The 23,204-nt window shown below is 42.9% G+C and overlaps 1 protein-coding gene across 1 annotated transcript in view; it reads left to right on the top strand.

The window, feature by feature from the left end:
- The window catches only part of GALNT16 (polypeptide N-acetylgalactosaminyltransferase 16), a 161,228-nt gene extending 138,906 nt beyond the window's left edge, over positions 1 to 22,322 (top strand). The window contains exons 12-15 of the mRNA XM_075843292.1: positions 2,852 to 2,935; positions 3,490 to 3,631; positions 3,989 to 4,105; positions 20,528 to 22,322. Coding sequence (XP_075699407.1) covers positions 2,852 to 2,935; positions 3,490 to 3,631; positions 3,989 to 4,105; positions 20,528 to 20,665 — 481 coding nt within the window. The 3' untranslated portion in view covers positions 20,666 to 22,322. The remainder of the gene's footprint in view (positions 1 to 2,851; positions 2,936 to 3,489; positions 3,632 to 3,988; positions 4,106 to 20,527) is intronic.
- Positions 22,323 to 23,204: the final 882 nt, after the last annotated feature.

Genomic DNA, 23,204 nt, shown 5'->3' with positions numbered 1-23,204 from the left:
AGAACACTTTTTGGGCAGACCTACTTTTTAAGAAATATCAGCAGTCCTTTTCGCCATAGAAGCAAATACTTTACAGTTTGGTTTACATGAAAATGAGCAGATCTTGAGGCAGGACCCTAATGGAAACCAATAATCTCCTTGCTTTTACAAGGATTAGGAGTGCTGCAATTTCTGCTCATTTACATTTGTGGTTTGCTTTCTGGCTTTGCACCTTCAGAAATGCTGTTGTGTACAGCTGGATTGATTGTTGTTTTGGATCATGTTTACATAATAGATGCTCCTTTTTTTTATCTAGCCACCATCCGATAAAGCAAAAGCTTCTCCATATAAAATAGTGGTGGGCAACTGGCACGCAGCATGCAGGTGCCCTGTTCTGTTGAGTACTCCACTTTGCAAGGTTCAATAATTAACATTTCCTGTTTTAAAGGAGACCTAATGTGGCCAGAAGGTGGCAGCATCTAACATTTAAGCTGCTTTCTGGACATGTGAATATTCGGCAGTAGGAGACCGGAGCCGGGTGGTGAAATATTATATATCCGGGGGCATGTGGCTGCACTATTTCTAAGGGGTCAGGCCGTGTCTGGACGACAGTCATTTGAGACATTGAATGTAATGTCAAAATGATTGCCCACCAATGGCATAAACAATAGAGCACAACATAGTCTTAACCATGCATCGTTTTTTTCCTAGAGTGATTAGCATTAAGACTGCAGTTCATAGACTTCAATCAAAGGGGTACCCCCTTTCTGATTTCCGATAGGCAGCTCCCCATTTTAAGGCTGTGTTCACACCTAGTGGGTGTGTTCCGTTTCTCTGCTCCTTAGTGAATCGGAGAAAGGGAATGACGGAACCATTGACTTTAATGGGTTCTGTCAGCTTTCCATCGGGGTGACCGTGACCACCAAGCCCTGCCAGATCTGCGACGGAGGCCCCTAACGTCCCCTGCACATGGCCGTAGCCGTAATCCCGGCTAAGGACAGTTGCAGACAGTCAGCCACACTTGCGGGCCCTGCTCCCATTATAAAGCATCAAAAAATAGGACATGTCCTATTTTTTGCGGAGCCGTTCTACGGCCCGGAGAACTTCTGTAAATATACGGGAAGGTTTCCGTGGGCAATAGAAATTAATGGGTCCGTACTTTGATCCGCAATTACGTTCTGTAATTGTCAATCAAAATTATGGCCGTGTGCATGGGGCCTAGGATAGGTCTTTCCAGGACAACCCCCAAACAAAATTTTCAAATTGATCTGTAATCTAGTTATGTGGCCTAAAATTCTAGTCTTTCGTTGTAGATTCATTCACTGATTTTTGTTACCAGTTGATTCGTTTTTCACCAGAGGTGCACAGATTTTCACACCGATTTCTTGTCTGCATTGTTAGGTTGGATTTACACGGGCCGAAAATTATGCGGTTTGTCTGCAGCATTATCTGAAAGTGTTATGTGCAGATTTTGGTGTAGATATCGCCCCTTTCTTCATTGAAAATGGTGACATCCGCAGTGACCATTCAGAACAGAATGAGCATGAGATTTTAAAATCCACGTCGTGCTCTGATTTCTGTGCGGAAAATGTTCAGCGTGTGGATGAGATTTCTAAAATCTCATCCACCTGCCTGCAACAGTCTTCCAATGCGGTTTTTCCACCCGCAAATCCAGACGGAAAATCCTCAACAAATCTGCTTACGGTGTTTTTAGTATAAATGTCTAAGCTTGGAGAGTATTAGGGTATGTGCACACACACTAATTACGTCCGTAATTGACGGATGTATTTCGGCCGCAAGTCCCGGACCGAACTCAGTGCAGGGAGCCGGGCTCCTAGCATCATACTTATGTACGATGCTAGGAGTCCCTGCCTCGCTGCAGAACAACTGTCCCGTACTGAAAACATGATTACAGTACGGGACAGTTGTCCTGCAGCGAGGCAGGGACTCCTAGCATCGTACATAAGTATGATGCTAGGAGCCCGGCTCCCTGCACTGTGTTCGGTCCGGTACTTGCGGCCGAAATACGTCCGTCAATTACGGACGTAATTAGTGTGTGTGCACGTACCCTAATTGTAGGGAGTTTATAATAGTCTCAAGACAGTATTTTATTCACGAGGTGATTCAACAGCAGAGCTGTTTTTATTTCAAGTTACTCATTGTTTTTCCCCCATTATTAGAAATTATGCTGTGCCACATCTGTCATACAACTTATAATAGACTTTTATAATGGGTTTAGTCAAGGTTTCTGTAATTTTGACGGCAAGAATAGCGCTGCATGCCTATGACAGATCTGGCATACAACCATGACTCAAATATGTACATAGCTTTTATAGCTATTCTGCCCAGTAAATGAGCGCTGATAAACTATACAGCATGTTGACTGGCGCTCATTTTCTCTGTTCAAACAGAGCAATGAGAGCAAGTATGGGGACGAACAATAGTTAATGCGATCGCTCGTCCTTCTACATTTTGCATCTTGTCACCCGTATATCCCCTGTTTACATGGGGAGATGTGCTGCCGACAAGCGACCATTTTTCTAATCGTATAAAAGTGGCGACCAGCCGAAGAACAAGTGTTTGCTCGTTCTTTGCCTAGTTGCTGCCCTGTTTACACCAGGCAGTGGTCGTGAACGAGTGTTCATGTGAATGTTTGATTGCCCAATCATTGGCCCATGTAAAAGGGCTTTTGCTGTCAACAGTCCGTGGTGGTGCATGTATTTGCCTGGCGGTTTTTTCTTTGCCTGCTTTGTGAGCACCTACCTAATGTCTTCTGGCAATGGACCTGGAAATAATCTCTTTATTCTGTTGTCTGTTTGGAGAAATCTAGCACTCTGCATTATAGCCATTAATGTGTGTCTCCTTCTCCCAGTGTGTCTGACCGATTAGAAATGAGGAAGAAGTTGAACTGTAAAACATTCCAGTGGTACCTTCAAACTGTTTACCCTGAGCTGAAGTAAGTATTCGGAGAATGAGACCAGGAGAGTCTGTGTTAGAATGGCACCTTGAAGACCATAGAGAAGATGTATTAATACAATACCAGTCTTAAATTTGTCTCATCTTACTCTAGATTGCTTTTTATTATTAAAAGCCACACACCTCTTAATAAATTTGTCGTATCTTCGGCTGTCTTTGCGACACAAATTAAATCTATGCCAGACAGGAGTTGGCGTAGATTTCAGGTATAATTTCTGCGGTGACCACGTGACTACCTGCTAAGCGGCGCCCACTTTTTAAAAAAAAAATTGCGAGATAAGGGGAAACGAGCCAAAAGTCTATCTATTTTATTTTTGCAACTTTTGGGCTGTTTGTAACATTTCTATGGCAAAAACCGTTGTCTAGAAACGTTAACTAGTAAAGTAAAATATGTACAATGTATGTATCGGACCGTCGTATATTCTGTGGATAGGTACAATAGAACCACATGCATACTGTTATATTTAGTAATATATGTGTTAACTTGTTTCATGAATGTATTGTTATATGGTAATACATTATAATGCACTGTAGGATCCCCGAGAAGGAAGTGATCACAGGGATTATAAAGCAGGGAGGAAACTGTTTGGAATCTCAGGGACCAGACACAGCGGGAAATACTCTGGCTGGGGTTGGCAGCTGCAAGGGAACTGCAAGTAATGCACCCGCAATACAGGTAATTACACACTTACAGCCTCAGTTGGCCTATGGGTATGGTCGTCTCTATTAATAGGCTGCAGTAGAGACGGAAGTGAATGACCACTCTGACCGTGTGTGTATGTCCAGTATAAAGTACACACTACTGTATTAAGTACATCTATTCTTCTGCTTGTCAATTAAAGTATAGAATCAGCCAATCACGTAGCAGCAACTTGTTACGTACAAACATTCAGTTATATGTGATCATGAAGCGACTGTTCGTGTTGGGTAGGCTGGTTTTAACTACCTCAATTTACAGAAGATGTACTAGTAAAGTTATATTTTATAAAGTAGTCCCTCAATGGTTTTTTTTTTTGGTCTATTTATCTTTCAGGAGTGGGTTCTTAGCGACACTTTAATCCGACAGCAAGATAAATGCCTGTCCATCACATCGTTCTCCACAGGAGCCTTGGTCATGCTTGAGCCATGCAACCAGAAAGACAGCAGACAGGTGACTAGACTTGTAATGAAATGCTATAATAATTGGTAGATAGGATTTGTCATCATATTTCAGCTTGTAAAAAGGATTACACTATTTGTAACAAAGAAGAGATAAGATTAGAGTTTGAGTAACCAAATACTTAGATGGATGCCTTCTGTACCAAGGCCGCTTGTTGTCACTAAATGAAGCAATACGGTTTATCACACTAGAACTTGTCTGCATGTTGCAGGTTGTGTAAACTGCTTGGTTTCTCTAGTGTTAGGCCGGGTTCCCACGTAGTGTAGATGCTGCGGAATTTCCGCAACAGAATTCCGTGCAGAAATTCTGCAGCATTTACAGTAGCAGCAAAGTGAATGAGATTTAGAAAATCTCATGCCCACGCTGCGGAGAAAAAAACGCACAAAAGTCGTGCGGTACTGTGGTGCGTTTTTCAATTCCGCAGCATGTCAATTTAAGCTGTGTGTTCTTTGTGGAGTTGCTGCGTGTTTAGCCCATAGACTTCAATGGGGAGCAGAAATTCCGCAACAGATTTATGTTGTTGCGGTCTGTGCATCAGAAATTCAGTAAAAAAAAACGCTGGAAATCCGCAGCATATCCTGTGTGTGGCCTCATGCACACGACCGTGCTTTTGTGTCTGCAATTTATTCACATTTTTGTATGGCCCCCATGCACAAGTCCGAGGTTTTCACTGATCCGGGCTGCGGATGCAAAAACTCAGGACAAGTCATTTTACGGTTTGTGGCTTGACTAAACTGCTGTTCTGTACTGGGGGAGACTCCTAGCAATAGAAATGTCTATGATGCCAGGAGTCCCCTTCACTTGTACCGCGGTCAAGGTGTCTTTACCTCCCCTGCATTTATAGTGATCACTCACCAAGTGGGTCCCAACATCAGAACCCCCATGATCAGCTGAGTGCCAGGGGATCTGCTTAGACAAATCTGCCACCTGTGAACATACCCTTAAAGGGGTTATGAAGCACCCCTCTATTTCGCCCGATCTGCTATCGGGTGTGGAGGGACGCTGCTGCATACTGGGTGAGACCGTTGCCAAGGCATCCATCGGATGCCCGGCAAGTATTGGGAAAATGTCTTATTCTTATTAATTGGAAGTGTACATAATACCTTCCAGGCGATGGATGGTCGCCACTGCCGGAGTGCAGCAGCGTCTCCCCACGCCAGATGTCAAATCAGGTGGAAGAAAGACTCTACACAACCCCTTTAAGGTCACCATCTGTTAGAGCCTTTCATGAGAAACCCTCAAGAGTTTGTCACCATTGGAGAAGATTTGTTGTAGATGTTTCTGCAACTAAGAAATTTCTACAACAAATCTTCGTGTGAACATAACAGATGCTTGTTCATTTCATATTCATAAGCAATAATCTAATGTAATATAGAGATATCACCTTACATGATAGTTTAAAGAAGCTCTGTCACCAGATTATAAGTGCCCTATCTCCTATATAATGTGATCGGCGCTGTAATTTAGATAACAGCAGTGTTTTTTATTTAGAAAAACGATCATTTTTGAGCAAGTTATGAGCATTTTTAGATTTTTGCTAATTAGTTTCTTAATGACCAACTGGGCGTTGTAAAGAGAAGTGTATGACGCTGACCAATCAGTGACCAATCAGCGTCATACACTTCTCATTGTTCCAGCCCAGCTTCTTTCACTGCACAATCACACTGGGCTGGAACAATGAGAAGTGTATGACGCTAATTGGTCAACGTCATACACTCCTCTGTACAACACCCAGTTGGTAAAAAGTAAAAACATGCCCAGTTGGTCATTAAGAAATGAATTAGCATAAATCTAAAATTGCTCATAACTTGCTAAAAAATGATCGTTTTTCAAAATAAAAACCACTGCTGTTATCTACATTACAGCGCCGATCAGATTATGTAATAGAGAGCGCACTTATAATGTGGTGACCGAGGCTCTTTAAGGCTGGGTTCCCACGTAGCATACATGCTGCTGAATTTCCGCAACAGAATTTTGTGTGTAAAATCTGCAGCATTTACAGAGATTTGAACAAAGTTCATAAATTGACCTGCGTTTTAAAAAAAAAATCTGCATCATAAATTTATGTTGGGGAAATGTTGCACTTTTGTTTCAGTTTTTTCCCACTGAATTCAATAGGGAGGTAAAAGCCATAGCAAATGTTGCGATTTTTGCAACAGAAAAGCTGAGATTCCACTGCAAAATCGCAAATCTGAAAAAAACATTTTATTTAAATTTTATTAAAAAAATTCTATACTTACAGACCCTCCCCCCCCCCCCCCACTCTTGTCATAGCGACGGCTCCTTTTCTTCCCGGCGGTTCTCCATGCAGCCCAGTCTCCTAGGTTAAAACATCCTCCCCCGTGACTGCTGCAGCCAATCACAGGCTGAAGCGTCATCACTGGAGGCCGGGCTGCATGAAGAACAGAGGGACACTTTGCTATGGCAACATCAGTGAGGTACGTATTGCCTTTTTTCCCCATATCTGTTTTCTGCAGTGGCGATTCCAGACGAAAATCCGCACCATAATGTGGCGCGGTTTTTCAGCTGGAATTTCCTGCGGGATCTCGGTCTTACACACTACGTACTTTTACGCAGCGTATCTGACCTGTTGGAACATACCTTACAAGTCTTTATTGGTTAAAACAATTAATGTTAACATTAATAAAAATACAGTAATCTTACTTTGTTTGAATAAATATTTTTTATTACATAAGAAGCTAAATAGTAAAAAAACATAAATATATATACTGGTTACAGCCTTTACAATAAAGCTATTGTGTCAAATAACGTGAAGAGCAGGAATAAAACAATGGGGGAATTGCCTTTTTCTATGCATCATTATACAAAAATTTATATAAATGAAATTCTGACTTATCTGTGTATCCCAAAATTATGCCAAAGAAATGTGCTACTCATCCCCAAATAACTACGTAATCTTAAAAGTAAAAAAGATTATGGTTGTAGGAAGGAAGTAGGAAAAAATTAAGACTTGGTATCTTAGGCCTCATGCACACGACCGTATTATTGCGGCCGCAATTTATCCGCATTTTTGCAGACCCATCCTTTTCTATGGCACCATGAACATGACTGACCGTGATTTACACAGATTGGTGCGGTGGCTGCAAATCGGGACCACAAAAACTTAGGACAAGTCCATTTTACTGTCTGCACTTACGGATTTACCAATACTGGTGAAATGTTTATCCGTGAGTTTAGATGACACAAGAAGGTTTTTTTTTTTTTAGGTCCAATGAACCCCTTGGTTTTAAAGACCGCAAAACCATTAGGGTATGTTCGTACGCAGTGTTTTCAGACGTAATTCGGGCCTTTTACAAACTTTCAAGGGAAAACCGCTCCGGAATTTCAGAAGTTTTTTGAGCTACTCGCGATTTTCGCTCCGTTTTTTACAGCTGTTTTTGGAGCTGTTTTCTTTAGAGTCAATGAAAAACTGCTCCAAAAACGTCCCAAGAAGTGTCCTGCACCTCTTTTTCGCAGCCGGTTTTTTGTGGCCGTTTTTCAAAAACGTCGGAACAGAACGCCATTTTTCCCATTGAAATCAATGGGCAGATGTTTGGAGGTGTTCTGCTTTCGATTTTTTTTTTTTTGCCGTTTTCCGGGCCTTTACAGACGGTTTTACCAGAGAAAGCAACTCAATATTTATTGCCCAGATTCTGCAGTTTTTAAAAATATCCCACACGTTGCCTTAGTGTGCTAATGGACTGAAACACAGGCCTCTGAATCAAGGAAGCGCCTAGTAGATTTTGGGGCCTTCTTTTTATTAGATTATATTTTAGGCACCATTTGAAGAGGTCTTGTGGTGCCAAAACAAAGGAAACACCCCAAAAAATACCCCATTTTGGAAACTACGCCACTTGAGGAATTCATCTTGGGGTGTATTTTAGCTAAAAAAAACAAAACAAAAACTATTTCCACAAGGAATAAAAAAGAAAAAGCCACCCAAAATTTGTAAAGCAACTTCTCCGGAGTACTGAAATACCCCATATGTGGTCATAAACGGTTGTTTCGGCACACGGCAGAGCACAGAAGAGAAGTAGCGCCATTCGGCTTTTGGAACAGATTTTGCTGGATTGGTTTCTTGGCACCATATCGCTTTTGCAAAGTCTCTGAGGGACCAGTACAGTAGAAACTCTCCAATATTGATTCCATTTGGGAAACTACACCCCATGAGGAATTCATCTAGGGGTGTAAGTGAGCATTTTGACTCCACAGGTGTTTTCATAGGTTTTATTAGAATTGGGCAGTGAAAATAAATTGTATTTTTTTTCCAATAAGACGTAGCTTTACCACTAAGTTTTTTTCATTTTCTCAACAAATAAAGGGAAAAAAAAAACACCATCATTTGTAAAGCAATTTCTCCCAAGTACGGCAATACCCCATATGTGGCCATAAACTGCTGTTTGGGCACACGTCAGGGCTCAGAAGGGAAGGAGTGCCATTTGGCTTTTGGAGTGCAGATTCTGCAGGATTGGTTTCTGGGTGCTATGCAAAGCCCCTAAGGTACCAGTACAGTGGAAACCCCCCAGAAGTGTCCTCATTTTGGAAACTACACCCTTCAAGGTATTTACCTAGGGGTATAGTGAGCATGTTAATCCCACATGTGTTTTCCAGAAATTTGTGTGCACTCTGTTGCACAGTGATAATGGCAATTTTTCCATAGATATGCCAATATGTGGTGCCCAGCTTGTGCCACCATAACAAGACAGCTTTCTAAATATTATACTGTGTTTCCCGGTTTTAGACACACCCTATGTGTGCCCTAATCTTTTGCCTGGACGTTCGACGGGGCTGAAAGAGTGAAAGAGTATCATGAGGCCTAATTTGGGGACTTACAAAGTATTGGTTCACAGTTGCAGAGGCTCTGATGTGAAATAATAAAATAAACCCCTAAGAAGTGACCCCATTTTGGAAACTATACCCCTCAAGGCATTTATTAAGGGGTGCAGTGAGCATTTTCACCCCACAAGTCTTTTCTGTAAATGATTGCACTACGGATGGTGCAAAGTAAAAATTGCAATTTTTCCCTAGATGTGCCATTTCAGTGGCAAATATGTCATGCCCAGCTAGTGCCACTGGAGACACACACCCCAAAAATTGTTAAAAGCGTTGTCCTGGGTATGGTGATGCCATATATGTGGAAGTAAACAGCTGTTTGGGCACAGTGTAGGGCTCAGAAGGCAGGGTGCGCCATTTGGATTTTAAAGCGTGGATTTTGCTTGGTAGTAGTTTTGTTTGGAGTTTTACTGGTATTTCAGTTTATAATGTGGGGCATATGTAATCTGTGTGGAGTACATCAGGGGCATAATAAGAGGATATAATGGGGTAAAAAAACCAAAACACTAATCCATAGATGTGTGTTACGCTGTGAAGCAATCCTTTCTGCACAGGCCAGTGGTGCCGTAAAAAATGGTGTCGTTTCTTATCCTCCTTTTGTTACACACTCCGCACTTTTGCAGTTTGGGGAATTTTGCTTGAAAGGTCCCATGCATACCAACTTAAAATCGTCCTATCTCCTACATAATGCGATCGGCGCTGTAATGTAGATAAGTGTTTTTTATTTTGAAAAACGATCATTTTTGACCAAGTTATGAGCAATTTTAGATTTATGCTAATTAGTTTCTTAATGCCCAACTGGGCATTTTTGAACTTTTGACCAAGTGGGCGTTGTAAAGAGAAGTGTGTGACGCTGACCAATCTGTGAGAGTGAATAGACATCGGGTCCTGGCTGGAGGTGATGTCTATTCACCCTCAAGACACTTCATCAAAGTTAATGTGGGAGTATGTGACAGCACAGCGAGATCACGCTGTGCGGTGTACAAATGGACATGAATGGAGAGAAGTGTATGACGCTGATTAGTCAGCGTCATTCACTTTTCTTCACAACGCCCACTTAGTCAGAAGTTAAAAACGCCAAGTTGGGCATTAAGAGAGTAATTAGCATAAATCTAAAATTGTGCATAACTTGGTCAAAAATTATTGTTTTTCAAAATAAAAAAAATACTTATCTACATTACAGCGCCGATCACATTATGTAGAAGATAGGGCACTTATAATGTGGTGACAGAGCCTCTTTTAGGCCCCATGCCCACTTCAGTTTTTTCCTTCAGGGTGCTAGCCGTTTTTCTGATGGCTAGCACACTGACCCATTAATTTCAATGGGGCCATGCACACTTCAGTTTTTTTGATGGTCCCGTTGCACCGTTCCGATCCAAAGTAGAGCATGTCCTACTTTTCATATACTGTGTCCCTGCAGAATCACACCAAGCTTCCCATATCCCATGAAATTTATCAATGCAACCCCTCTGTCTATACATTATTCTCTCATACGGGATAACCGCGTTCACCAGTGCTTTCCACCTTGCCACTGTAGGAGGGCGGGGGTCCATCCACCTTAAAGCAATAGCTTTTCGTGCCATAAACAGAATTTCCCGGAGGAATATTTTCAGATAATGTGGCCACTGTTCATCCTGGAGGATACCAAATATACACACTTGTGGGCTTACTGGGACCGGAATATGCATGATTCCCGCAGCAACTCCTACCACCTCCTTCCAAAAAGAGGAGATAACCGGACACTCCCATATCATATGCCAGAAGTCTGAGCTAGGGTGCCTGCATCTGTGACATTCTGTGCTCGGATATCTACCCATTTTATGCATTCTAACAGGTGTCAAGTAGCTTTGGTGGACTATTAACAGCTGTATCATCCTATTGTTGGCAGCTGGCGACACGTATAATGGAGAGGTTAGGATCACATCCCAGTCCTCTTCTGCAAGGTCAGGTATCCTCGCAGTCCATCTATCCTTGACCATCAGGGTTGTACTAGCTACCTTGGCTGTAATGAGAGATGTATATATAGCTGATATCAGACCTCTGGGGCCTTGGGACCTAAAAACTCCTATCAGAGGAAGCCGAGTGAATGTCGTGTCAGTGGGGGGGAATTGGGCATTAAGAGCATGACGCAGTTGTAAATATCTATAAAAAGCAGTCCTGGGTATTGCAAACTCCGACTGCACCTGTGAAAATGATTTGAGGATGTTATCCGTATACATGTCCCCTATAGTACATATCCCCTTTTGAATCCAAAATTGTGGAGCCAGTTCCTCTGATATCTGAGGGAGAAGGGGGTTAGACCATAGTGGCATATCAATTTGTACTCCCGAGTGGCTGTATATGCTCTTCGCAGCCCTCCACACCTGAGAAGCCACCCTATGGATTGGCAACACATTTTTAATTTCGTTCAGAGACCCTTCCAATACCGGCCACAGAGTGGACATATGCATATGGAATGCCAGGTGATGTTCCCTATCTGGCAAGGCCATATTGGCAACCCATACTTTGAGGTATCTTAGTTGTCCCGCCAGATAATAAAGGTAAAGATCTGGCAGGGCCGCCCCCCCTGATGTTTTGGGGCGCTGCAGAGTAGCAAGACTGAGCTTCGATCTATTGGAGCCCCATATAAACCCTGGAAATAGGGCATGTATCTGTTTGAAAAACTTTTTGAACACTGGTGTCGCTGCATGTTCGAGGATATAGAGACATTTAGGAAGAATGACCATTTTTATTAGATTTATTCTACCCGTTACTGCTAGGGGAAGAATGCTCCATATCCGAAATTTAGCCTTTATATATTCTAACAATGGCAAGACATTACTGGCATGATCATTCCTATGCTCTTGATTTATAACTATTCCTAAGTATTTAAATGAGGAGACCACCCTTAATCCGTGCATCACTTCCGGCCCTCCCGCCCCCTGTAATGGCATAAAAAAGGACTTGGTCCAATTGACATAAAGGCCAGAAAACCCCCCAAAGATTTCCAAAGTGGTGATTGCCAAGGGCAGTGTCACCACCGGTTGGGACATAAAGAGAACCATGTCGTCTGCATATAGGCCAATCCTATCTTCCCTACCCCCCAAGCTAATCCCTTTATATCCATTATGTTGGCGTATGTGTAAGGCTAAGGGTTCTATAGCAAGTGCGAACAGCAATGGGGAGAGGGGGCAACCCTGCCGAGTACCCCTCTGTAACCGGAAATATGGGGACAGTATGCCGTTCACCAGGATTTGTGCCCTTGGTGCTTTATATAGAATCGAAATCCATCTAAGGAACTGTGGTCCAAACCCAAACCTCTCCAAAGTTTCCAACAGATATATCCATTCGATGGAGTCAAAAGCTTTCGCGGCGTCTAAAGACGCCATCGCCCAGTCAGCCTTCATCTCTTTCCCTATCTGAGCTATAATCTGTACCCTCCGGATGTTATCGGAGGTAGATTTCCCAGGCATAAAGCCTCTGTCTGGTCTTCATGGATTACTTGGGAAATAACTTTGTTCAGCCTATTTGCTAATATTTTAGTAAGCAATTTGTAATCATTGTTCAGTAATGATATCGGGCGGTAGGAGCCACATTCCACAGGGTCTTTATCTGGTTTCAGCAGAACAATAATAGTGGCGTCATACATACTTTCGGGTAACTGCCCTCTCTCAAGTGCATACGAAAACATAGCTGCTAGTGAGGGAATGAGATGCTCTGAATATTTATGGTATACCTCAATAGGGATCCCATCAGGACCCGGTGCCTTTCCCTTAGCCATATCTTTCAAAGCTTCCCTTATTTCATCTTCAGTCACAGCCCCTTCCATGGTCTCTCTACCTTCCGTACTCAGCTTAGGGAACTGAATACCATCCATATACGACTGGAGCTCTAACTTATCATATCTAGATTGTGAGGCATATAGCCCCCTGTAAAATTGAACAAATGCCTCGGCTATGCCTTGGGAGTCAGTCAAGCATTCCCCAGAACTACTTTGAATTTTAAGAATAGCCGGGCTTTTAGAATTTTGATGTATCAAATGGGCCAACAGTTTACTAGACTGGTTACCTAGTTCAAAATATGTTTGTTTCGCAAAAAATGTCTTCCTATGTGCCTTCTCCTGCAGCAGTAGCAGGTACTTCCTCCCCATTTGCAACCATTGGTCTCTATTTGTGTCAGTGGGATCAGCCGTATATTTACCCTCTAGTTCAGCGCATTGTTTTCCCAACTCCACTTCTGTTCTGGAGGAGTCTTTTTTAATGTATGAAATAGTGGACCGGAGACACCCCCTAAGATATGCTTTCAGTGTATCCCAGGCAATGCTGGAGTTTTCAAAAGTGCTATGTTCCCTGTTAAACACCTCCAGTTGATCAGGGATCCTATCCTGTGGGCCTATCAGGGTTAGCCAGAAGGGGTGTATTTTCCAACTTCTGGGCAGTGGAGGGCCTGGGATGCTGAAGCTGGCCACTATTTGAGAGTGATCAGATACTGCCCTGGGTTTATACGAGATTGATTCCACCAACGGTACAATTAAAGAGTTTCCCACCATATAATCTATACGGGACAGGGAGTTTCTGCCTAGGGAGTGACATGAATACACTGTAGACATCGGGTACTTATATCTATAGAGATCCTTCCAGCCCATCTCTTCAAACAGTAGACCCAAAACTGATACCGCGGAGGGTGTCCGGACCTGCCCGGTAATAGCATTAAACCTATCCATGTTGCTGTCCACCACCATGTTGAAGTCTCCCATGCCAAGCACTCTTGCGGTCGGATATGTGGCTGCAAAGGTGGCTGCCAAATGTAGAACCTGTAATGAAGCTGGCGGGGGGATGTATACACCCAACAAGACATGAGGTACATTTTCTATAAGCGCATACACAAAGACATATCTACCCTCACTATCCACTTTAGTGTGAATTGCTTCCCATCTCACCGATTTGTGCACTAGTATGGACACGCCCCTTGAGTATGTCGTGTGATATGAATGGCTAGACCACTGCACCCATGGCCGGAGAACCGTTTTCATTTTAGCTGGCGTCAGGTGTGTCTCTTGAAGGCACAGTATATGAGGGTTGATCTTGCGTATATAACTATATAATATCACTCTCTTCTGTGGATTGCCCATGCCCCTCACATTCCACGACATTACCGTTAAAGAAGACATTTCTGAACTTTATCTTCCACATACAGGAGATGTCCATATTGCCTGATATACATCAACACTCCATCCCATCTCAAATAATGGATATAACTATGCATTCCATCCCTTATGCAGTTACATTTGTACATGAATGGTGCTATAACTATCCGCACCCAAGGCACATTCCAACTTAAAACCCAGAACAACAGGTTATTAATAACACAACCATACCGGCAATGCATTGAGATGCATATTACATTACCGGTGCGTGCCGTATAACGTGGCATTTTGAATATACGGGGGTAATACCCGCGCCAAACATCAGTTATGAATGCTTCCATCAGGACTTAAACGACCAGCAACTTCTTCGGGCAAAACGTCCAATACTTCAGTACTGTTCTAGCAAAAGGACCAGCCATTCTCTGCCAGACCCAGTCTGTATCCTCTTCAAGCTGGGGCCTTATAACAGGAAAGTCCAACGGCAACAAATACTTCACCACGAGGCACCAACCTTGATATCAGGCATAGCTAGTTCCTTCGTGGCTGACGCTTGCCTCTCACCCAATCATCAGCATCCTGCGGAGAATTGAAAAAGATGGTTCTCTCTCCGTCCACAATACGCAGCCTAGCCGGATAAGACATGGAGTAAGGGACTCCCAGCTCCCGTAAACGTCGTTTAACAGCCAAGAATGTCGCCCGTTTTTTTTGCAATTCTGCCGAGAAGTCAGGGAAGATGGAGACTTTCGCCCCGTTATATGTAATTTCCGGCAACCTGCGAGTCAGACGCAAAATCAAGTCCCGATCATTGCAGTTTAGCATACGTGCCAGAAGCGGTCTGGGGGGAGCCCCCGGTGGTGGCGGCCTTCCCGGCACTCTGTGAGCTCTCTCAACCGCCAAGGCTTGCGAAAATGGCGCGTCAGGAAGCAGGTTTTTAATCCACTGCAGAACGAAATCACCAGGAATCTGACCTTCAGCTCTCTCTGGCAGGCCAATTATGCGGATGTTATTACGCCTAAGTCGATTTTCCATGTCATCTGTCTTCTGTTTCCATAATTCAGCCGCCGATTCTAAGTCAGCAATGGCCTCCGGTAAGGACGCCGTTCTGTCCTCCACCCCGGATACTCTATCCTCCACGTGGGTCAGACGCTCCCTCATGGTCTGCATGTCCTGTCTCAATCTTAACTTCCTCCAGCTTACCGGTAAGTGAAGTTTTACATGCTGCTATAGCTGCGAGGAGTTGAGTAGTCATTTCGGACAGCGTAGGCTCCGGGGTTGTCTCTGTATCCGATTCCTTGCTGCATGAGGCCTCTCCTCCCTTAGATCTCTGAGGCAGAGGTGTGCGTCCGCCATCTTGCCCCTCACTCCTTGCAAAGTTTTGCAGCTTCTCCGCGGCCGTCTGACCTCTAGTGGGGTCCATGCTGGCTCCGGTACTTGCCCCCGGTCGTCTCGAGCGTCTGGACGGTATTTTTATGAGTTATGGAAGCCTCAGGATCTTTGCAGGATAACGATGGCGCGGGTTCACTGCGGAGCTCCTAGAACATGCGACCGCTCCTGCTGTGCGCTAAGCCACGCCCCCTCCTATGCCGATTATTAACATATATTGATAAACTAATGCTGAGAGCTCTGTTTTTGTTTCTCTTTTTTGCATATACATTTCCAAATCCCCTGCATAGACCAATTTAAAACATAACATGCAGGCTACCGCCAGCCGCCATTAGAGGGAGCTTAGGAGCTAAATGCAAACTGTTTTATCATTGAGTTCATTGTTTAACAGTATGCAATAAGCTCCCATGGTCCATCTAGAGCTCTCTGCAGGCAGCCAGCATGTTGTTAGTTAAATATGTGTCTATGCAGGCGATTTGGAACTCTGTTTCATAAAAATGAAGCTCAGACCACTATAAACATGTATTAAATTAATTAGCACAGAAGTTTGGACCTAATAATAATGACATAATAATAAAAGGCAGAGACTGACTTTAACCCCTTGCCATTTTTCGGATTTTCACTTTTGTTTTTTCCTCCCCACCTTCCAAAAGCCATAATTTTTTAAATTTTTCCATCAATATTGCCGTATGAGGGCTTGTTTTTTTCGGGACGAGTTGTAGATTTTCACAGCACCATGTTTTGCACCTTATAAAGTAGTGGGAAACGAGAAAAAATATATATGTGGGGTGGAATAGGAAAAAACAGCGATTCCTCAACATTTTGGGTGTTTTTTTGAGTTTACGGCGTTCACCGTACGGTAAAAACGGTATGTTCAGTGGCGGATTAAGTAGACCATGGGCCCTGGGCTGTTACCCAAACTTGGGCCCCCCTTCCTCACCGCCGCCCTGCCACACCGTAACTATTTTTAACACTACTTTTTTGGGCAAGCATTAACAGTGTTACGATTCCCCTTGTCACAGGGCTGTGTCCCTACATACTGACAGTATCACACTGTGCTAGGACACATCCTCCTGACAAGGGGAATTGTCTATCAGTCCTGAACTGCAGAAAGACTTTTTGTGAAATACAAGGATTTCCTATAATAAACATGTCAGGAGAGGTGACAGATTCTCTATAAATCTAGTGACTCACAGGTGACGACGTAGTTTTTTTTCCTCTTCTCCATCCAGTCCAGACTTCATGACGACTTTTCCCGGCCATGACCCATTTCTGCAGAATTTGCCACTCAGATGTCTTTGGCTCCTCACTTTTCCAACATTTCCACACCTATAAACAAAGATAATATTATCATGGTGCCACACACTGTGCCCCTAAATATAATAGCACCAAACACTGCGCCCCTGAATAAAATAGTACAAACACTGTGCCCCTAAATATTATAGCACCATAGACTGCGCCCCTGAATATAATTGTGTCAAACACTGTAGATAGCACCACACACAGCCCCCTGTAAATAGCGCTACACAGTCCTCCCCCTCTGTAAATAGCGTCACATAGCCCTCCCCCTCTTGTATATAGTGCTACACAGCAATCCCCCTTAGATATAGTGATACACAGCGCTCCCTTCTATATAGTGCTATACAACAATCCCCCCGTGTATATTGTGCTACACAGCGTCTCCCCCCTTGGACCTGCAGCTCTTGTAATTGCTCAGTATAATGTCCCCCGTAGCTGCCCCCACAGTATATTGCCACCCATAGCTGCCCCCACAGTATAATGCCCTTCATAGCTGCCTCTACACAGTATAATGCCCCATAGATGTGACACAGTATAATGCCCCCATAGCTGCAACACAGTATAATGCCTCCATAGCTGCGACACAGTATAATGTCCCCATAGCTGCGACACAGTATAATGCCTCCATAGCTGCGACACAGTATAATGTCCCCATAGCTGCGACACAGTATAATGCCTCCATAGCTGCGACACAGTATAATACCCCCATAGCTGCTACACAGTATAATACCCCCATAGCTGCGACACAGTATAATGCCCCATAGCTGCGACACAGTATAATGCCTCCATAGCTGCGACACAGTATAATGCCCTTCATAGCTGCGACACAGTATAATGCCCTTCATAGCTGCGACACAGTATAATGCCTCCATAGCTGCGACACAGTATAATGCCTCCATAGCTGCAACACAGTATAATGCCTCCATAGCTGCCACAGTATAATGCCCCATAGCTGACACAGTATAATGCCCCATAGCTGCGACACAGTATAATGCCTCCATAGCTGCGACACAGTATAATGCCTCCATAGCTGCAACACAGTATAATGCCTCCATAGCTGCGACACAGTATAATGCCCCATAGCTGAGACACAGTATAATGCCCCATAGCTGACACAGTATAATGCCCCATAGCTGACACAGTATAATGCCCCATAGCTGAGACACAGTATAATGCCCCATAGCTGACACAGTATAATGCCCCATAGCTGACACAGTATAATGCCCCATAGCTGACACAGTATAATGCCCTTCATAGCTGCGACACAGTATAATGCCTCCATAGCTGCGACACAGTATAATGCCTCCATAGCTGCGACACAGTAAAATGCCCCATAGAGGTGACACAGTATAATGTCCCCATAGCTGCTACACAGTATAATGTCCCCATAGCTGCTACACAGTATAATGTCCCCATAGCTGCGACACACTATAATGTCCCCATAGCTGCGACACACTATAATGTCCCCATAGCTGCTACACAGTATAATGTCCCCATAGCTGACACAGTATAATGCCTCCATAGATGTGACACAGCATAATGCCCCATAGCTGACACAGCAGAATGCCCCATAGCTGACACAGCAGAATGCCCCATAGCTGACACAGTATAATGCCCCATAGCTGACACAGTATAATGCCCCCATAGCTGACACAGTATAATGCCCCCATAGCTGACACAGTATAATGCCCCCATAGCTGACACAGTATAATGCCCCCATAGCTGACACAGTATAATGCCCCATAGCTGACACAGTATAATGCCCCATAGCTGACACAGCATAATGCCCCATATGTACGTACCTAATAAAAAATAAAACATAATTACTTACCTATCCCGGTTCCCACGACGGTGGGGGATGCGATGCTTCTCCTCCTCTGCACTGTGCTGTGAGTGACTCCGTGCAGACAGGCGCGATGACGTCACTACATCGTGCCTGCCTGCACCGAGCCGCTCACGGCAGAGTGAATGCTGGAGCGAGGCTCCAGCATTCAACCCAACTGAATCTGCATCCTGCGGATGCAGATTCAGTTAGAAGCGGGCAGCGCGGTTCAGGCCGCGGTTCGGGCCGCGATGGGCGGTTTGGGCCGCGGTTCAGGCCGCGACCGGCCCCCTGGCAGCCTCGGGCCCCGATGGGCCCCCTGGCAGCCTCGGGCCCCGGGCGACCGCCCGAAACGCCCATATTATAATCCGCCATTGGGTATGTTAACTTTATTCTGTGGGTCAATATGATTACAGCGATACCAAATTTATATAGTTCTCTTTGTTTTACTACTTTTACAAGAAAAAAATTGATTGTTAAAAATAAAATTTGAGTTGTGTCGCCACATTCTGAGAGCCATAACTTTTTTCTGTCGATTTAGCGGTGTGAGGGCTTATTTTTTGCGGGGCGAGCTGTAGTTTATATTGTTACCATTTTGGGGTACATGAGACTTTTTTATCACTTTTTATGAATTTTTTTTGTAGGAGATGAGACCAAAAAACAGCAATTCTCGTGTTTTTTATTTTTTTATGGCGTTCACTGTGCGGACTAAATAATGATATATTGTAATAGTTCAGACTTTTACGTTATTTTACAGTTTTTTTAATTTTTGTTTACTTGTCCCCCTAGGGGATTTTAACCAGCGATCGTTAGATCGCTTACAAGATATACTGCAATACTAATGCATTGCAGTATATCGTGATTCCGACAGTCTCTTATGAAGCCCTGCCGGAGGCAGAAATTTCATGTGCTACCTTGTTTCTATCGTATACTGCTGAACATAAAGTTTATACTATTTTTGCTTTATATCCTCTCTCTATTTTGCAAAATAGCAGATATTATATAATTTTCCAGTTTTATGGTTTTACTTTTCTATGCCTTGGGTAATGTGCGGACACTTAAAATTATTTAAACAAATCTACCATAGCTCACTTAAAGAGGCTCTGTCACCAGATTTTGCAGCCCCTATCTGCTATTGCAGCAGATAGGCGCTGCAATGTAGATTACAGTAACGTTTTTATTTTTTAAAAACGAGCATTTTTGGCCAAGTTATGACCATTTTCGTATTTATGCAAATGAGGCTTGCAAAAGTACAACTGGGCGTGTTGAAAAGTAAAAGTACAACTGGGCGTGTATTATGTGCGTACATCGGGGCGTGTTTACTACTATTACTAGCTGGGCGTTGTGTATAGAAGTGTCATCCACTTCTCTTCACAACGCCCAGCTTCTGGCAGTGCAGCACTGTGACGTCACTCACAGGTCCTGCATCGTGTCGGCACCAGAGGCTACACTTGATTCTGCAGCAGCATCAGCATTTGCAGGTAAGTAGCTACATCGACTTACCTGCAAACGCCGATGCTGCTGCAGAATCATCTGTAGCCTCTGGTGCTGACACGATGCAGGACCTGTGAGTGACGTCACAGTGCTGCACTGCCAGAAGCTGGGCGTTGTGAAGAGAAATGGATGACACTTCTATACACAACGCCCAGCTAGTAAAAGTAGTAAACACGCCCCGATGTACGCACATAATACACGCCCAGTTGTACTTTTACTTTTCAACACGCCCAGTTGTACTTTTGCAAGCCTCATTTGCATAAATACGAAAATGGTCATAACTTGGCCAAAAATGCTCGTTTTTTAAAAATAAAAACGTTACTGTAATCTACATTGCAGCGCCTATCTGCTGCAATAGCAGATAGGGGTTGCAAAATCTGGTGACAGAGCCTCTTTACGTAATTTTTTTTTTTTTTTTAAGGTGTTGACTTTGATTCTGATCTCAATTGTTTTGCAGAAATGGAAGTTGAAAGGACACTTCTTGCAGCATCTGAGCAGTGCACTGTGTTTGGATACTCATTCCTCCAGGGTCCTGATCAACCCTTGCCAGTCAGATCTAACCAGCCAGCAGTGGGAGCTACTCCAAGCAACTTGAATGCTTATATTCTCAACTTTGCATGGACTTGGTCCATGAAGAAATGACACTGGAACGTTTTGTGGACCCCCTGTTTCTCAACAAAACAAAGACTCCTTGTAGGTGATTAGACACTGCCAGACCATGGGAGGTTTCATGTGACAATGTCATGTTTTTTTAAGGGGACCAGCTGCTTATGGATGTGGCAGTTATCATGTAATTTACCTGGTATAATTTTTGGTCCATAGCTCATTTGTTGCCAGCAGGTTTACTTTTTCCTTGCACAGAAATGTTTTATGGAACCCCAGTTCAGGAGTAATGTTCTTGAAACAGCTGACATTCTATGAGGCTACCAAAAAATTTTCATTTGGATTATTCATCCTAAAGGTTTGATAAGTAATATGACCATGTTGTGATATGTAGTAAGTGATATGTGTTACAAACCATCTAATGTTTAAGACTTTGAAATAGCCTGGGATGTGATATTCAACATTTGAGTGTTACAGGTAATAATGTAAACGGATCTAAAATTTTCGGCTGCACAGATTTAGTTTAAGGATGTCTAATGGCCTTCATGTATGTTCAGGCTCCAGTATTTCAAGCTCTGCTGGAGTTCTTCATACAGGTAGTTCTAAATGTTAGACATTCCGACATTCAACCCTGAGCACGCATCCCTCTGATACTTAGCTCTGCATGTTAATTCAACATGAGGACGTTGTAGTTCTGGCTTTAATAGTCTTGTGTTACTGTGTATACGACCAAGCAGGTTGTCTTATAAGTTAAATATAATAGTTTTCATTGGAAGGGAAACTATCTGAAAGACAACCGTATTTTGTAATAAGCTAATGTTAACTTATTGTAAGCAACTCCTCTGCATTGTTGACTTTAATGCCAATTGGCCGGTTCTTGTCCTGCTTGTTATCCAGGAAGTCAGGAGTGCATAGGAATAGTATTTAAACTATATGTATATGTGTATATATATATATATATATATATATATATATATATAGATATATATATATATATATGTGTGTGTATATATATATATATATATATATATATATATATAATAAATTTGGTTATTGTTTCTTAAATATAGCTTTTACATGTAGATACTACCATTTTTTTTATCTGTTGAAATTGAAATGGGTTTTCTTTAGAAGGTACTGCACAACAAATTTACTATTCCAAGAGGTGCTAAAAATCTACCAGCAATGGTTTGGTTTACACTACATTGGTTTCTGCTACCTAATGCATGAGGTAGTTCTAGGAAACTACTTTAGTAATTGTCCAGGATTTGAAGAACATGGCTACGTTCTTCCAAAAACACTGACACACTATGACCACTGCTTGGGTGTACAGCCCTATTCACTTCAATAGAGATGAGCTGTAATACAAGATACAAGCCATGGACAGGTGTGGTGCCACTTTTGGCAGAAATCTGCCATGCTTTTTTAATCCTGGACAAGGCCTTTAAATAATTGCACAATGTGTTATTAAGCGAATCATTCCTTTTCCTTTAGCAGCAGATGTAGTCTGATCTTACACATGAAGGCTTGCAGACAATGCCACACCTATGCCCTGGGAATCTGTCTTATAGCCTGTAGTATGAAATAACTTAGGCAAAAAAGATACCATAAAAGTAACAAACAATTATATTTATTTAACGTTGATACACCACATAGATAATAAAAACATTTAAAAATAGCATAAAAATGCTAAACAAGAATCTCTAGGAGGGGAGGGGCACCCTGATATGTAGCAAACAATAGAAACCCCCTATTGTTTGCCACTTATCAGGGTGCCCCCCCATCCAGAGATTTTTGTTTAGCATTTTTATGCTATTTTTTTAATGTTTTTATTATCTATGTAGTGTATCAACGTTAAATAAATATAATTGTTTGTTACTTATATAGTCATTTCATGGTATCTTTTTTGCCTCATATACATACCCATTCGGTGCTTTGTGTTTCATACTGTGGTTTTCAGGGTATGTGACAATATTTATGCAGTGCCCGCCGGTGATTTATATAGTCTGAAATAACTGTCAAACAGTGGGACCCCTCACCAAGTTTGTGTTTTTGTTATAAGTCCGATGAATAACTATATGTGATTAGCAATCTGCATTCATGATAATGCTATAGATCATATATCTAAGTTAGGGCCTGTTCACATCAGCATTGGCTTTCCGTTCCGGGGTTCCGTCTGAGGTTTCCGTCGGGTGAACCCCGCAACGGAAAGTCAAAGTGAAACCACAGCTTCCGTTTCCGTCACCATTGAGATCAATGGTGACTGAAACATTGCTAATGGTTTCCGTTCGTCACCATTCCGGCAGGTTTCCGTTTAAATGACTGATTCAATAGCGCAGTCGACTGCGCTATTGATTCCGTCTGAAAAACAGAATGGTATTCTACATGCCACTGGTATACATAATATGTTAATATATCCCATTCCTTTTTTAGTATACTATTCAGAAACAAATGCAGCAAAATATTTAATGACCGGTATAAGTAGGTTCATATAAAGTGGTGATCTGTGGTGAGTGGTGATCTGTCCATTT

The sequence above is a fragment of the Rhinoderma darwinii genome, chromosome 12 (genome assembly GCF_050947455.1).
Source record: "Rhinoderma darwinii isolate aRhiDar2 chromosome 12, aRhiDar2.hap1, whole genome shotgun sequence".
Classification (NCBI taxonomy): domain Eukaryota; kingdom Metazoa; phylum Chordata; class Amphibia; order Anura; family Rhinodermatidae; genus Rhinoderma; species Rhinoderma darwinii.
The sequence above is the reverse complement of the archived record's forward strand: the minus strand, read 5'-3'. Positions and strand labels throughout refer to the sequence as shown.